A 16866-nucleotide genomic window follows, 5' to 3' on the forward strand; every position below is an offset into this window, starting at 1 on the left:
CCACATTTGGTTTATTTGAATGAAAAGGGGAAAATTCAACGTTTCCCCACAGGAATGGGAGGTTTGGTGACGAACGGGCCCCAAAACTCCCTGAAAAACCCCATTTTTAGGCCTAAAAATGGCCCAAAATGGCTGAAAAAATCCTATTTTTAAAAGTTTTTTAGATTTTTAAATTTTTTTTAACATTTTATTTTATATTTTTAGGTATTTTATGTCTTTTTAAAAATTGTTTAGTTTATTTTCCATTTTTCAAAAAATTTTGAATTTTTGAAATTTTTAATTTTTTAAATGTTGTCTAATTTTTAAATTTTTAGCTTTTAATTTTTAAAATTTTTTCATTTTAAAATTTATTTTTAATATTGGGGGTTTTAAATTTAAAATGTTTAAAATTTTTTATTTTTAATTTTAAGATTTTAATTATAATTTTTTAAAGTTTTAAAAATTTAATTTCAAATTTTTAAAAATTTTTTGTTTTAATTTTTAAACTATTTTTAACTTTTTTAATTTTTATTTTTAATTTTATATTTAATTTTTAAATTTTTTATTTTACTTTAGATTTTTAATTTTTCAAATTCTTAACAGTTTTAGTTTTTGAATTTCAAAAATTTTTTTCAATTTTAAAATTGATTTATTTATTTTTCAATTTTAATATTTTAATATTGTAATTTTTTAAGTTTATTTCTAAATTTTTAAATTCTTTTATTTTTTAAACTTTTAAAACTTTTAGGTTTAAATTAAAATTTTTTAAATTTTTTTAATTTTAAATATTTAAAATTTGTTTATTTGTAATTTTAAATCTTAAAAATCCTTTTTAATTTTAAATCTTTAAAATTTGTTTACATTATTTAAATTTTAAATCTTAAATTTGTTTACATTTTTAATTTTAAATCTTTAAAATTGGTTTAAACTTTTTAATTTTAAATCTTTAAAATTTGTCTACTTTTTAAAATTTTAAATCTAAAACTAGTTTAAATTTTTTAAATTTTAAATCTAATTTTTTTTACATTTTTAGTTGTAAATCTTTACAATTAGTTTAAGCTTTTTAAATTTTAAATCTTTAAAATTTGCATTTTTTAAATCTTAAATTTTTAAAATTTGTTTAAATCTTAAATTTTAAATCTTTAAAATTTGTTTAGATTTTTTAAATTTTAAATTTTTAAAATTTGTTTACATTTAATTTTAAATCTTTAAAATCTGTTTAAATTATTTTAAATCTTTAGAATATAAATTTTTAAAATTTTAAATCTTTAAAATTGGTTTAATTTTTTAAATTTTAAATCTTTAAAATTTCAATTTGAATTTTAAATCTGAAACGTGTTTAAATCTTTTTAGTTTTAAATCTTTGAAACTTATTTACATTTTCTTAATTTTAAATCTTTAAAATTTGTTTACATTGTTAAAATTTTAAATCTTTAAAATTTGTTTACATTTAATTTTAAATCTTTAAAATTGGTTTAAATTTTTTAATTTTAAATTTTTAAAATTTGTTTAATTTTTTAAAATTTTAAATCTTTAAAACTTGTTTACATTTTCTTAATTTTAGATCTTTACAATTTGTGTATGTTTTTTAATTTTAAATCTTTAAAATTTGTTTACATTATTTAAATTTTAAATGTTTAAAATTTGTTTACATTTAATTTTAAATCTTTAAAATTTGACATTTTTAATTTTAAATCTTTAAAATTTGTTCACATTATTTAAATTTTAAACCTTTAAGATTTGACATTTTTAATTTTAAATCTTTAAAATTGGTTTAAATTTTTTAATTTTAAATCTTTAAAATTTGTTCACATTATTTAAATTTTAAACCTTTAAGATTTGACATTTTTAATTTTAAATCTTTAAAATTGGTTTAAATTTTTTAATTTTAAATTTTTAAAATTTGTTTACATTTTAATTTTAAGTCTTTAAAGCTTGTTTATATTTTTTAATTTTAAATCTTTAAAATGGGTTTAAATTTTTTAATTTTCAATCTTTAAAATTTGACATTTTTAATTTTCAATCTTTAAAATGGGTTTAAATTTTTCAATTTTCAATCTTTAAAATTTGCAGACGTTCCACACGCCCAGCCTGGGGGACGAGGAGTTCGAGATCCCGCCCATCGCGCTGGACGCCGACCCCTCCCTCGCCGTCTCCGACGTCGTCGGCCATTTTGAGGACCTGGGGGAGCCCGGGGGGGGCCCCCCCGACCCCCCGTTCCCGCCCCCCCCGTACGGGGTGCAGGGGCTGGAGATGCCGGTGGGCATCGGCCACGGGCTCATGGAGCAGGGGGCCGGGCTGCTGGCGGGGGGACTGGCCATGGTGAGTGCGTTTGGGGCGAAAAGGGGCGGAAACGGGGCTGGGGGGGGAATCGGGGGGAAATGGGGGGCGTTAAGGGGGGTTGGGGGGTATTAAGGGATTTTTGGGGTATTAAGGGGGTTTTGGGGGGTATTAAGGGATTTTTGGGGTATTAAGGGGGTTTTGGGGGGTATTAAGGGATTTTGGGGGTATTAAGGGGTTTTTGGGGGGTATTAAGGGATTTTTGGGGTATTAAGGGGGTTTTGGGGGATATTAAGGGATTTTGGGGGTATTAAGGGGTTTTTGGGGGGTATTAAGGGATTTTTGGGGTATTAAGGGGGTTTTGGGGGGATATTAAGGGATTTTTGGGGTATTAAGGGCGTTTTGGGGGGTATTAAGGGATTTTTGGGGTATTAAGGGATTTTTGGGGTATTAAGGGGGTTTTGGGGGGTATTAAGGGATTTTTGGGGTATTAAGGGGGTTTTGGGGGGATATTAAGGGATTTTTGGGGTATTAAGGGGGTTTTGGGGTATTAAGGGGGTTTTGGGGTATTAAGGGGGTTTTGGGGGGTATTAAGGGATTTTTGGGGTATTAAGGGGGTTTTGGGGGGTATTAAGGGATTTTTGGGGTATTAAGGGGGTTTTGGGGGGTATTAAGGGATTTTTGGGGTATTAAGGGGGTTTTGGGGGGTATTAAGGGATTTTGGGGGTATTAAGGGATTTTTGGGGTATTAAGGGGGTTTTTGGGGGGTATTAAGGGATTTTTGGGGTATTAAGGGGTTTTTGGGGGGTATTAAGGGATTTTGGGGGTATTAAGGGGGTTTGGGGGGGTATTAAGGGATTTTTGGGGGGTATGAAGGGATTTTGGGGGTATTAAGGGATTTTTGGGGTATTAAGGGGGTTTTGGGGGGTATTAAGGGTTTTGGGGGACATTATGGGGTTTTGGGGGGCATTAAGGGGGTTTGGGGGGTATTAAGGATTTTGGGGTGGTATTAAGGGATTTTGGGGGGTATTAAGGGTTTTGAGGGGGTAATAAGGGATTTGGGGGGGTATTAAGGGATTTTTGGGGTATTAAGGGGGTTTTGGGGGGTATTAAGGGATTTTTGGGGGCATTATGGGGTTTTGGGGGGTATTAAGGAGGTTTGGGGGGTATTAAGGGGGTTTGGGGGGTATTAAGGTTTTGGGGGGTATTGGGGATTTTTTGGGGGTATTGAGGGGGTTTGGGGGGTATTAAGGGATTTTGGGGGTGTTAAGGGGGGTTTGGGGGATATTAAATTTTTTGGGGGTGTATTAAGGGGTTTTGGGGGGCGTTAAGGGGGGTTTTGGGGGTATTAAGGCCGTTTAGGGGTATTGGAGGGGGTTTTGGGGGGTATTAAGGGGTTTTGGGGGGGTATTAAGGGTTTGGGGGGGTATTAAGAGGGTTTTGGGGGTATTAAGAGGGTTTTTGGGGGGTATTAAGGATTTTGGGGGTATTAAGAGTTTTTTGGGGGGGTATTAGAGGTTTTTGGGGGGTATTAGAGGTTTTTGGGGGGGTATTAAGGGTTTTGGGGGTATTAAGAGGGTTTTGGGGGTATTAAGGGGGTTTTTGGGGTTATTGAGGACCGCTGGGGGTCGCGGGTTTCGCGCAGGGTTTTGGGGCGCCTGCAGCGTTTTTGGGGTGTCCCGTGTCCCCCCGTGGCAGGAGCTGGATCACACGATGGGGGCTCAGTACACGGCGCCCCCCCCCCGTCACCATCGACGTCCCCATGGCCGCCCTCAGCCCGGGGGGGCTGCTGGGCCCCGCCCAACTCACCACCATCGACCAATCCGAGCTCAGCTCCCAACTGGGGCTCAGCCTCGGGGGGGCCGGCAACGGAACCGGGGGGGCCACCGGCCAAGGGGGAGCCCCCGCCCTGAGCTCAGCGCCCCCCCCCCGCCGTCCCCTCCCCCGAGGAGCGGCTCTCGCCCACCCCCTCGCCCACGGGGTCGCTGCAGGAGGAGGAGGCCGAGGATTTCCGCAGGGTGAGGAGCCCCCCGACCCCCCCGAACCCGGAACGGCTCTTTTTGACGTTAAAAACCCAAAAATGGCTTTTTTTAATGGTAAAAAACCCAAAAATGGCTTTTTTTAATGGTAGAAAACCCCAAAATGGGTTTTTTTAATGGTAAAAAACCCAAAAATGGCTTTTTTTAATGGTAAAAAACCCAAAAATGGCTTTTTTTAATGGTAGAAAACCCCAAAATGGCTTTTTTTAATGGTAAAAAACCCAAAAATGGCTTTTTTTAATGGTAAAAAACCCAAAATTGCTTTTTTTAATGGTAAAACCACCAAAATGGCTTAATTTTTTCACGTTAAAAACCCCAAAAATGGCTTTTTTTAAATGTTAAAAACCCGAAAATGGCTTTTTTTTCACATTAAAGACCCCAAAATGGGTTTTTTTAATCTTAAAAACCCCAAAATGTTTTTTTTTGACATTAAAAACCCCAAAAATGGCTTTTTTAATCTTAAAAACCAAAAAAATGGGTTTTTTTAACGTTAAAAACCCCAAAATGGCTTTTTTTAACGTTAAAAACCCCCAAAATGGCTTTTTTTATTCTTAAAAACCCCGAAAATGGCTTTTTTTTAATGGTAAAAAACCCCCAAAATGGCTTTTTTTAATGGTAAAAACCTCAAAAATGGCTTTTTTTAATGGTAAAAAAACCCCAAAATGGCATTTTTTAATGTTAAAACCCAAAAAATTGGGTTTTTTTAACGTTAAAAACCCCAAAAATGGCTTTTTTAATGTTAAAACCCCCCAAAATGGCTTTTTTTAATCTTAAAACCCCCCAAAATGGCTTTTTTTTAACGTTAAAAGCCCCAAAATGGCTTTTTTTAATCTTAAAAACCCCAAAATGGCTTATTTTTTCACATTAAAAACCCCAAAAATGGGTTTTTTTAATGTTAAAAACCCCAAAAATGGGTTTTTTTAATGTTAAAAACCCCAAAATGGCTTTTTTTAACATTAAAAACGCCCAAATAGCTTTTTCTAATCTTAAAAACACTAAAATTTTTTTTAATGTTAAAAACTGCAAAACAGGTTTTTTAAATGTTAAATACCCTGAAATTTTTTTTATAATCTTAGAAACCCCAAAATGGGGTTTTTTAATCTTAAAAACACCCAAATGGCTTTTTTTTTTTAAATCTTAAAATCTCCAAAATGGCACTTTTTTAGGGCACTTCGACCCCCCCGAAAGGTCCTTTCCGAGCCCCAAAAAAGGGGGTTTAATCCCCCAACCACGGCCAAAATATATTTTTAAAAAAGGCTGATTTTTGCGATTTATACCCCAAAATTTTGGTTTTTTTTAGTTTAAGACCGCAAAATTGGCTTTTTTAGTTGTTTAGACCTAAAACGAAGGGGGGTTTGCGGTGCTTCAGCCCCCCCAAAAGTTCCTTTTTAACCTCCCAAAAAGTTTGAATTTCCTTTTAATTCCATTTTCAATTCTGTTTAAAAAAATCTTTAAATTCTTTATTTTCACATTAATTTTACCTTTTATTTTCAATTTTTCAAAATTTCAAATTTTTAATTTGATATAATTTGCCTTTAATTCTATCTTCAATTCACTTTAAAAGTCTTTTATTTGAGTTTAGTTTCATTTTATTAATTTGCTTTTAAAAATTTAAGTTTTTTAATTTTGAATTTCATTTCCATTTTTAATTCCCTTTAAAAAACTCCTTAAATTTTAAATTTTGATGAATTTCACTTTGTTGCTTTCAATTTGCTTTTGTATTATTTTGAAATTTCATTTCAATTCCATGTTCAATTCAATTTTAAAAAGCCTTTAAATTTTTAATTTCAGGTTAATTTCATTTTACTTTTCAATTCTCTTTAAAAAATTTGTCTAAATTTTTAGAGATTTCAATTTTTCTTGTCAATTTCTCAAAATTCTTTTGTTTTCTATTTTGAAATCACTTTGCTTCTAATTAATGCCCTTTTCAATTTCCTTTAAAATTTAAATTTTTATTTTAATTTCCTTGCTTTCAGTTTGCTTTTAAAAATTTCTTCAAATTTTCTATTTTGAATTAAATTTTCCTGTTTTCAATTTGCTTTTAAAAATTTCTTTGAATTTTCTATTTTGAATTAATTTCCTTTGAATTTGCTTTTAAAAATTTCTTCAAATTTTGTATTTTAAATTAATTTTCTTGCTTTCAATTCACTTTTTAAAATCTCTTCAAATTTTCTATTTTGAATTAATTTGCTTCATTTTGATTTGCTTTTAAAAATCTCAAATTCTCTATTTTGAATTAATTTTCTTTCAATTTACTTTTAAAAATTTATTCAAATTTTGTATTTAGAATTATTTAATTTCCTTGCTTTCAATTCTTTTTGAAAATCTCTTCAAATTTTCTATTTTGATTTAATTTCCCTGTTTTCAATTTGCTTTTAAAACTTCCTTTGAATTTTCTATTTTGAATTAATTTCCTTTGAGTTTGCTTTTAAAAATTTATTCAAATTTTGAATTAATTTCCTTGTTTTCAATTCTTTTTAAAAATATCAATTTTCTATTTTGAATTATTTAATTTTGTTTTTAATTTGCTTTTAAAAATTTATTCAAATTTTTTATTTTGAATTTGATTTCATTTTCATTTCAAAACTTCAAATTTTTCAGCTTGAGATGAATTTCACTTATTTCAAGTTTAAAATTTTCTAAAAATTTTTAAGTTTGAAATTTAATGTTTTCTCCAACCAGTTTGAATCCTTACTAAAAAAATCTCTGATTTTTTAATTTTGTGATTTTCATTTTAGTTCCTTGTTTTGCTTTGAAAACTTTCAAATTTTCATTTTTAACCTAATTCCTTAATTTTTCAAAATTTTTTAAAACCCATTTCAATTCCCCAATTCCATTTCCCATCCCCTCCAAAAAAATTTCCCAATTTTAAAATTTCCCTTCAACCTCTCCTCCCCCCTCCCCCCCCCAAAATTCCATCCTCCTCCATTCCAATTTTTGACAATTTTCCCTCCATTTTTCTCTTCCCGCCAGACCCCCGCCCCCAACCCCTCCCCGCCCGCCCTTCCGGCCCCGCCCACCCCAGCCCCGCCCACAGGGGAGGGGCCTCGCCGGGGGAAGCCCCCCAAGAAGCCCAAGAAGAAGAAGGACCCCAACGAGCCCCAGAAGCCCGTCTCGGCCTACGCCCTCTTCTTCCGCGACACCCAGGCGGCCATTAAGGGCCAGAACCCCAACGCCACCTTCGGGGAGGTCTCCAAGATCGTCGCTTCCATGTGGGACAGTCTGGGGGAGGAGCAGAAGCAGGTCAGGCGCCGGGGGGGGACCCCAAAATTGGGAGGGGGAGCCCCAAAAATGGGAGGGAGGGGCGACGCCGTTTTGAGCGGGAAAAGGAAACGGAGGTGAGGGACGGCGTGGTTGAGGGGAAAAGTCAAGAAAAATGGGGAAATGCCAATATTTTGGGGGATTAGAGACCAAGTTATGCATGAGGGGACCCCAAAATTTGAGGAGGAACCCTAAAATTGAGGGGAGACCCTAAAATTTGACGGAAAACCCCAAAAATTTGAGGGTGGATGGCGCCATTTTGAGCGGGAATCAAATGACGTGAGGGATGTGGTTGAGGGAAAAAGTTAAGAAAAAGGGCAAAACACCAATATTTTGGGGGATTAGAGACCAAATTATGGATGAGGGGACCCCAAAATTTAAGGAGGAACCCTAAAATTGAGGGGAGAGCCCAAAATTTGACGGAAAACCCCAAAATTTGAGGGTGGATGGTGCCATTTTGAGCGGGAATCAAACACAGGTGAGCGACGTCGTGGTTGAAGGAAAAAGTTAAGAAAAATGGGGAAATGTCAATATTTTGGGGGATTAGACACCAAATTATGGATGAGGGGACCCCAAAATTTGAGGAGGAACCCTAAAATTGAGGGGAGAGCCCAAAATTTGACGGAAAACCCCCAAAATTTGAGGGTGGATGGCGCCATTTTGAGCGGGAATCAAATGACGTGAGGGATGTGGTTGAGGGAAAAAGTTAAGAAAAAGGGCAAAACACCAATATTTTGGGGGATTAGAGACCAAGTTATGGATGAGGGGACCCCAAAATTTGAGGAGGAACCCTAAAATTGAGGGGAGAGCCCAAAATTTGACGGAAAACCCCCAAAATTTGAGGGTGGATGGCGCCATTTTGAGCGGGAATCAAAGGCAGGTGAGCGACGTCGTGGTTGAAGGAAAAAGTCGAGAAAAATGGGGAAATGCCAATATTTTGGGGGATTAGAGACCAAATTATGGATGAGGGGACCCCAAAATTTGAGGAGGAACCCTAAAATTGAGGGGAGACCCTAAAATTTGACGGAAAACCCCCAAAATTTGAGGGTGGATGGCGCCATTTTGAGCGGGAATCAAATGCAGGTGAGCGACGTCGTGGTTGAAGGAAAAAGTCAAAAAAAATGCGGAAATGCCAATATTTTGGGGGATTAGAGACCAAATTATGGATGAGGGGACCCCAAAATTTGAGGAGGAACCCTAAAATTGAGGGGAAATCCTAAAATTTGAGGGAAAACCCCCAAAATTTGAGGGTGGATGGCGCCATTTTGAGCGGGAATCAAACACAGGTGAGCGACGTCGTGGTTGAAAGAAAAAGTCGAGAAAAATGAGGAAATGCCAATATTTTGGGGGATTAGAGACCAAGTTATGGATGAGGGGACCCCAAAATTTGAGGAGGAACCCTAAAATTGAGGGGAAATCCTAAAATTTGAGGGAAAACCCCCAAAATTTGAGGGTGGATGGTGCCATTTTGAGCGGGAATCAAACACAGGTGAGCGACGTCGTGGTTGAAAGAAAAAGTCGAGAAAAATGAGGAAATGCCAATATTTTGGGGGATTAGAGACCAAGTTATGGATGAGGGGACCCCAAAATTTGAGGAGGAACCCTAAAATTGAGGGGAAATCCTAAAATTTGAGGGAAAACCCCCAAAATTTGAGGGTGGATGGCGCCATTTTGAGGGGGAATCAAAGGCAGGTGAGCGACGTCGTGGTTGAAGGAAAAAGTCGAGAAAAATGGGGAAATGTCAATATTTTGGGGGATTAGAGACCAAATTATGGATGAGGGGGACCCCAAAATTTGAGGAGGAACCCTAAAATTGAGGGGAGAGCCCAAAATTTGACGGAAAACCCCCAAAATTTGAGGGTGGATGGCGCCATTGTGAGCGGGAATCAAAGGCAGGTGTGCGACGTCGTGGTTGAAGGAAAAAGTCGAGAAAAATGGGGAAATGCCAATATTTTGGGGGATTAGAGACCAAGTTATGGATGAGGGGACCCCAAAATTTGAGGAGGAACCCTAGAATTGAGGGGAGACTCGAAAATTTGAGGGAAAACCCCCAAAATTTGAGGGTGGATGGCGCCATTTTGAGCGGGAATCAAACACAGGTGAGCGACGTCGTGGTTGAAGGAAAAAGTTAAGAAAAATGGGGAAATGTCAATATTTTGGGGGATTAGACACCAAATTATGGATGAGGGGACCCCAAAATTTGAGGAGGAACCCTAAAATTGAGGGGAGAGCCCAAAATTTGACGGAAAACCCCCCAAATTTGAGGGTGGATGGCGCCATTTTGAGCGGGAATCAAATGGAGATGAAGGACGTCGTAGTTGAAGGAAAAACTCAAAAGTCAAGAAAAATGGGGAAACGCCAATATTTTGGGGGATTAGAGACCCCCCAAAAAAAAAGTGATGGAGGAGGGGGACCCCCAAAATTTGAGGGGGGGGGGACACCCCAAAATTTGGTTGGGATTTCAACGGAGGATCAACGTCGAAGGCACAACTCAAGGAGGGAAGAGCCTGGAGCCCCCAGTTTGGGCGGGAGGGGAGCGGGGTGGGGGGGAATTATCCAATTAGCGGGGTTTCCCCTCAAAAATTTGGGGGCGCCCCCCCCCTTTTTTTAACCCTTTTGTTCCCTCCCAGGTCTACAAGCGCAAGACGGAGGCGGCCAAGAAGGAATATCTGAAGGCGTTGGCGGCCTATCGCGCCATCTTGGTAATCCCCCCGCCATTTTTTTTTTTTTAATTCGGGGGTCCCCAAAATGGGGGTGACGCCCTTAAACCCCCCTCCCAAGATTTATTTTTTTTAATTTTTAACGTTTTTTTTAATTTTTAACGTTTTTTTTAATTTTTAACGTTTTTTTTTAATTTTTAACGTTTTTTTTTAAATTTTAACGGTTTCTAGACTTCGACGGAGCCGCCCGAACCCGAACCCAGCCCCACGCCGCCGCCCCCCCCCACCGCCACGCCCCCCCCCCCCTCCTCCTTCCTCCTCCTCCCCCGCCCCCCCCGCTCCTTCCTCATCCTCCCCGGATCCCCCCAACCCCCCCTCGGCCCCCCCAAACCCCCCCCCCGCCACCGTGGCCCCCCCCAACATCACCAAAATCATCATCCCCAAACAGATGCTGCCGCCATCTTTGGCCGTTTCTTCCCAAGGGGGCGTGGTCACCGTGATTCCCGCCACCGTGGTGACGTCACGGGGCGGGGCAACGTCTGGGGGGGCGGGTGGAAGCGGGGGGGTCACCCCAATTCATTTAACGCCCCCCCCCCAAATCGTCACCCGCTCGGTTCTCCAAGCCGCCGCCGCTCAACTCCCCCGGTTGCAGCCCCCCCCCCTCCAACAAATGCCCCCCCCGCAGCCCCCCCCTCAGCCAATCACCGCCGTCCTTACTGCGCCCCCCCCCTTACAAGCCATGCAGCAGCCCCTCCCTCAACAGAAGCCCCGCCCACCCCCCCAAACCCCGCCCCAAACTCCGCCCCCCCTCCAAATCAAAATTCTACCCCCCCCCGCCCTTCAGATCCAACCCCTTCATCTGCCCCCGGAGGAAATGGGGGGGTCGCCCCAAAATGGGGGGGGTGCGGGGGGGCCCCCCCAAGTCCCCAACTCGGTGACGAGCGCTGGGGGGCCCCCCCCAGCCCCCCAAATCCCCCCCGAGACCGTGGAGATGATCGCCGGGGACGTGGTGCCTGAGGTGAGCCGGCGGGGGGGCGGGGGGCACAAAATGGCGGGGGGGGGGCCACAAAATGGCGGGGGGGGGGCACAAAATGGCGGGGGGGGCTAAAAAATGGGGTGAAAAGGGTCCAAATTGGGGGGGGGGGGGCTCCCAAAATTGGGGTTGGGGGGCATAAAATGGTGGGGGGGGGTGTGTCACAAAATGGGGGGGGGGGAGGTTCTGGGGGGGCCCTGAACCCCCAAATCCTCCTCTGGGACCCCCTTGAACCCCAAAACCCTCCTCTTGGACCCCCTTGAACCCCCAAATCCTCCTCTTGGACCCCCTTGAACCCCCAAATCCACGTCTTGGACCCCCTTGAACCCCCAAATCCTCCTCTGGGACCCCCTTGAACCCCCAAATCCACGTCTTGGACCCCTTGAACCCCCAAATCTGCCTCTGGGAGCCCCTTGAACCCCCAAATCCTCCTCTGGGACCCCCTTGAACCCCCAAATCCACGTCTTGGACCCCCTTGAACCCCCAAATCCTCCTCTTGGACCCCCTTGAACCCCCAAATCCACGTCTTGGACCCCCTTGAACCCCCAAATCTGCCTCTGGGACCCCCTTGAACCCCCAAATCCGCCTCTGGGAGCCCCTTGAACCCCCAAATCCTCCTCTTGGACCCCTTGAACCCCCAAATCTGCCTCTGGGACCCCCTTGAACCCCCAAATCCACCTCTGGGAGCCCCTTGAACCCCCAAATCCTCCTCTGGGAGCCCCTTGAACCCCCAAATCCACGTCTTGGACCCCCTTGAACCCCCAAATCCTCCTCTTGGACCCCTTGAACCCCCAAATCTGCCTCTGGGAGCCCCTTGAACCCCCAAATCCACCTCTGGGACCCCCCCCCGAACCCCAAAATTACCTTTTTTTTGGGTTTTTCCCAGGTGGAATCCCCCACGCAGATGGCGGTGGAGCTGGTGGCCGAATCGCCGGTAGCCGAGGACTCGCCCCGCTGCGTCCGGGCCGGCTGCGACAACCCCCCGGTAGCCAGCGGCGACTGGGACGAGGAATATTGCAGCAGCGAGTGCGTCGTCAAACACTGCCGGTCAGTTATTTTGGGGGTACACCCCTTTATTTTGGGGGCCTTAAAATGCCAAAAAACGCTAAAAAAACCCAAAACGTTTCAAATTTTGCTGTTTTTTCCCCGTTTTTTACGCCCCACAGGGACGTTTTCCTCGCCTGGCTCGCCGCTCGCAACGCCGGCAACAGCGTCGTCTTCGTCAAATAACACCCCCCCCTGGTTTTTTGGGGTCCCCCCTGCCTGTACCCCTTAAGGGACCCCCCCCCCCTCGTTTTCCTGCTGTTGTCGTCGTGAAACGGGCAGCACCGATTTGGGGGGGTTTAATGGGATTTTGTGGCATTTCTTTCCCGGTGATGTGTCTGGTTTATTTTGAAGATTCGCCAAAATCCCCCGTTGTGCCCCAAAAATCCCCCTTTGTGCCCCAAAAATCATCCTTTGTGTCCCCAAAATCCTCTTTTGTGCCCCAAAAATCCTCTTTTATGCCCCAAAAATCGTCCTTTGTGCCCCAAAAATCGTCCTTTGTGCCCCAAAAATCATCCCTTGTTCCCCCAAAAATCCCTTTTGTGTCCCAAAAATGCCCATTTGTGCCCCAAAAATCCTCCTTTGTGTCCCTAAAATGCCCATTTGTGCCCCAAAAATCGTCCTTTGTACCCCAAATATCGTCCCTTGTTCCCCCAAAAATCCCACTTTGTGCCCCAAAAATCCCACTTTGTGTCCCCAAAAATCCCTTTTGTGTCCCAAAAATGCCCATTTGTGCCCCAAAAATCCTCCTTTGTGTCCCAAAAATGCCCATTTGTGCCCCAAAAATCCTCCTGTGTCCCTAAAATGCCCATTTGTGCCCCAAAAATCCTCCTTTGTGTCCCAAAAATGCCCATTTGTGCCACAAAAATCCTCTTTTATGCTTCAAAAATGCCCCGTTGTGCCCCAAAAATCGTCCTTTGTGCCCTAAAATTCCTTGTGTCCCCAAAATGCCCATTTGTGCCCCAAAAATCATCCTTTGTGCTCCAAATATCGTCCCTTGTTCCCCCAAAAATCCCCCATTGTGCCCCAAAAATCATCCTTTGTGTCCCCAAAATGCCCATTTGTGCCCCAAAAATCCTCCTTTGTGTCCCAAAAATGCCCATTTGTGCCACAAAAATCCTCTTTTATGCTTCAAAAATGCCTCGTGCCGCAAAAATCGTCCGTTGTGCCCCAAAAATCCTCCTTTGTGTCCCCAAAATGCCCATTTGTGCCCCAAACATCCTCTTTTATACCCCAAACATCCTCTTTTATACCCCAAAAATGCCCATTTGTGCCCCAAAAATCCCGTTGTGCCCCAAAAATCATCCCTTGGGCCGCAAAAATTGTGTCCCCAAAATCCTCTTGTGCCCCAAAAATCCCCCGTTGTGCCCCCAAAATTGTCTTTTGTGCCCCAAAAATCCCCCATTTCACCCCAAAAAAAGCCCCTTTTACCCCCCACCCCCCCTCCCAGCCGCTATTTTGATGCTGAGGGTGAGTGGGGGGGGGTCTCCCATTTTTCCCCCATTTCCCACCAAAAAAATAAATTTCCAGGTGCCCTTCCCTCAGCATCTTTCTAAAATCCCCCGTTACACCCCAAAATCCCTCATTGTGCCCCCAAAATCCCCCATTTCAACCCCAAAAACCCCCCTTTTACCCCCACCCCCCCTCCCAGCCGCCATTTTGATGCTGAGGGTGAGTGGGGGGGGGTCTCACGTTTTTCTCCCATTTCCCACCAAAAAAATAAATTTTGGGGTGCCCTTCCCTCAGCATCTTTTAAAAATCCCTTGTTACACCCCAAAATCCCTCATTGTGCCCCAAAAATCCCCCATTTCACCCCCAAAACCCCCCTTTTACCCCCCACGCCCCCTCCCAGCCGCCATTTTGATACTGAGGGGGGTGTCTCAGATTTTTCCCCCATTCGCACCAAAAAAATAAATTTTGGGGTGCCCTTCCCTCAGCGTCTTTTTTAAATCTTTTGTGACACCCCAAAATCCCTCATTGTGCCCCAAAAATCCCCCATTTCACCCCAAAAAAAGCCCCTTTTACCCCCCACCCCCCCCCCAGCCGCCATTTTGATGCTGAGGGTGAGCAGGGGGGGGTCTCACGTTTTTCTCCCATTTCCCACCAAAAAAATAAATTTTGGGGTGCCCTTCCCTCAGCATCTTTTAAAAATCCCTTGTTACACCCCAAAATCCCTCATTGTGCCCCCAAAATCCCCCATTTCACCCCCAAAACCCCCCTTTTACCCCCCACACCCCCTCCCAGCCGCCATTTTGATGCTGAGGGTGAGTGGGGGGGGGGTCTCACGTTTTTCTCCCATTTCCCACCAAAAAAAATAAATTTTGGGGTGCCCTTCCCTCAGCATCTTTTAAAAATCCCTTGTTACACCCCAAAATCCCTCATTGTGCCCCAAAAATCCCCCATTTCACCCCCAAAACCCCCCTTTTACCCCCCACGCCCCCTCCCAGCCGCCATTTTGATACTGAGGGGGGTGTCTCAGATTTTTCCCCCCAATTCGCACCAAAAAAATAAATTTTGGGGTGCCCTTCCCTCAGCGTCTTTTTTAAATCTTTTGTTACACCCCAAAATCCCTCATTGTGCCCCAAAAATCCCCCATTTCACCCCAAAAAAAGCCCCTTTTACCCCCCACCCCCCCCTCCCAGCCGCCATTTTGATGCTGAGGGTGAGTGGGGGGGGGTCTCACATTTTTCTGCCATTTCCCACCAAAAAAATAAATTCTGAGGTGCCCTTCCCTCAGCATCTTTTAAAAATCCCTTGTTACACCCCAAAATCCCTCATTGTGCCCCAAAAATCCCCCATTTCACCCCCAAAACCCCCCTTTTACCCCCCACGCCCCCTCCCAGCCGCCATTTTGATACTGAGGGGGGTGTCTCAGATTTTTCCCCCAATTCGCACCAAAAAATAAGTTTTGGGGTGCCCTTCCCTCAGCGTCTTTTTTAAATCTTTTGTGACACCCCAAAATCCCTCATTGTGCCCCAAAAATCCCCCATTTCACCCCAAAAACCCCCCTTTTACCCCCCACACCCCCCTCCCAGCCGCCATTTTGATGCTGAGGGTGAGCGGGGGGGGGGGGTGTCTCCCATTTTTCCCCCATTTCCCACCAAAAAAATATTTCGTGGTGCCCCCCAACCGCTCAAACCAAACCTTGGGTGTCCCCTTTTTATTTTATTACCCCCAAACCCTAAAATTTCCCCGTTTTACCCCAAAAAACAGCCCCCCCCGCGCTACATATTTTTGGGTTTGGAGATGATGCCGTCGGGATAATGTTGCTTGAACTGAGCCACCACGTCGGGGTCCAGGAGGTGGATCCCGTCCAGTTGGTTGCCCAAAGTGATCCTGGAGGACCCCAAAATCGCTTAAAATCACCCCAAAAATTTAAAGGGGGGGTTTAAAATATTGGGGGGGGCCCCTTTACCAGTTGGGTTGGACGTTGTGGGGGCGCCCGAAGAGCTCGATTTTGCGGGTGCCGGGGGAGAGACGCTCGATCATCCCGTAAATCTCGTCGGGTTTGTGGCTGGTGGAACGGACCTGGGGGGGGTGGGAGGTTTTGGGGTCCCCCCTGAGGTTTTGGGGTGTCTTTAAACCGCCAAAAAAAGGGGAAAATGCGTTTTTTTTTTACCTCGGCGACGATGACGTCGCAGTCCAAGCCGCGGTTGAAGCCTTGAGGGTTTCCCTTCACCCCCACCTGGGGGAAGGGGGGGGGGGGGGGTGTGGAACCCCAAAATTGGATCCTTCAGGCCCAAAATGTCGCCCAGGAGCCCCCCCTGCACCCCAAAACCCACCCTTACACCCCAAAATCGCACTCAGGACACGCCTGCACCCCAAAATCCACTCCTTCACCCCAAAATCCCACCCAGGAGCCCTCTGTACCCCAAAATTGCACCTGGGACCCCCCTGCACCCCAAAAATCTACCCCTGCACCCCAAAATCACACCCAAAACCCACCCCTGCACCCCAAAATCCCCCCCCGGACCCCAAAATCATACCCAAAACGCACCCTTACACCCCAAATTTGTACCCAGGATCCCCCTGCACCCCCAAATTCCACCCAAACGCCCCCATGCACCCCAAAATTGCACCCAGGACCCCACTGCACCCCAAAACCCCCCTGCACCCCCAAAATCCCACCCAGGACCCCCCCCCTGCACCCCAAAACCCACTCTTTCACCCCAAAATCCCACCCAGGACCCCAAAATCATACCCAAACCCCACGCTTACACCCCAAAATCGCACTCAGGACCCCCCTGCACCCCTAAACCCACCCCTGCACCCCAAAATCGCACCCAGGACCCCCCCCTGCACCCCTAAACCCACCCCTGCACCCCAAAATCCCACCCAAACCCCCCCCCGCACCCCAAAATCGCACCCAGGACCCCCCCTGCACCCCAAATCCCCCCCCCTGCACCTCAACACCCACCACTACACCCCAAAATCCCACCCGGGACCCCCCCTGCACCCCAAAATCCCACCCGGGACCCCCCCGTGCCCCCCCAAACCCCCCCCCCCCTGCACCCCAAAATCTCCCCATTCCCACCCCAGCCCTGAACTTTCTGGGGGCAATAAAGAGTCG

The 16866-nt window shown here is 43.9% G+C and overlaps 1 protein-coding gene and 1 long non-coding RNA gene across 2 annotated transcripts; one reads left to right on the forward strand and one right to left on the reverse strand.

Annotated features, from left to right (window-relative positions):
• Nucleotides 1-2052: 2052 nt before the first annotated feature.
• LOC141939068 (TOX high mobility group box family member 4-like) lies at nt 2053-12618 on the forward strand (the record flags this gene model as incomplete). The annotated part of the gene is given in 10 exon segments (XM_074858088.1): nt 2053-2301; nt 3958-3993; nt 3995-4198; nt 4200-4277; nt 7272-7541; nt 10190-10261; nt 10451-10588; nt 10590-11237; nt 12139-12299; nt 12419-12618. Coding segments are annotated over 10 exon segments (1920 nt in total), but the record flags the coding sequence as incomplete, so codon positions are not given.
• A 2823-nt stretch (nt 12619-15441) lies between these two features.
• On the reverse strand, nt 15442-16066 carry LOC141939069 (uncharacterized). The gene is made up of 3 exons (XR_012627468.1): nt 15916-16066; nt 15712-15824; nt 15442-15632 (listed from the first exon to the last, which is right to left on the reverse strand). It is a non-coding gene; the product is annotated as an uncharacterized LOC141939069 (long non-coding RNA).
• Nucleotides 16067-16866: the final 800 nt, after the last annotated feature.

The sequence above is a fragment of the Strix uralensis genome, unplaced genomic scaffold (genome assembly GCF_047716275.1).
Source record: "Strix uralensis isolate ZFMK-TIS-50842 unplaced genomic scaffold, bStrUra1 scaffold_563, whole genome shotgun sequence".
NCBI lineage: Eukaryota > Metazoa > Chordata > Aves > Strigiformes > Strigidae > Strix > Strix uralensis.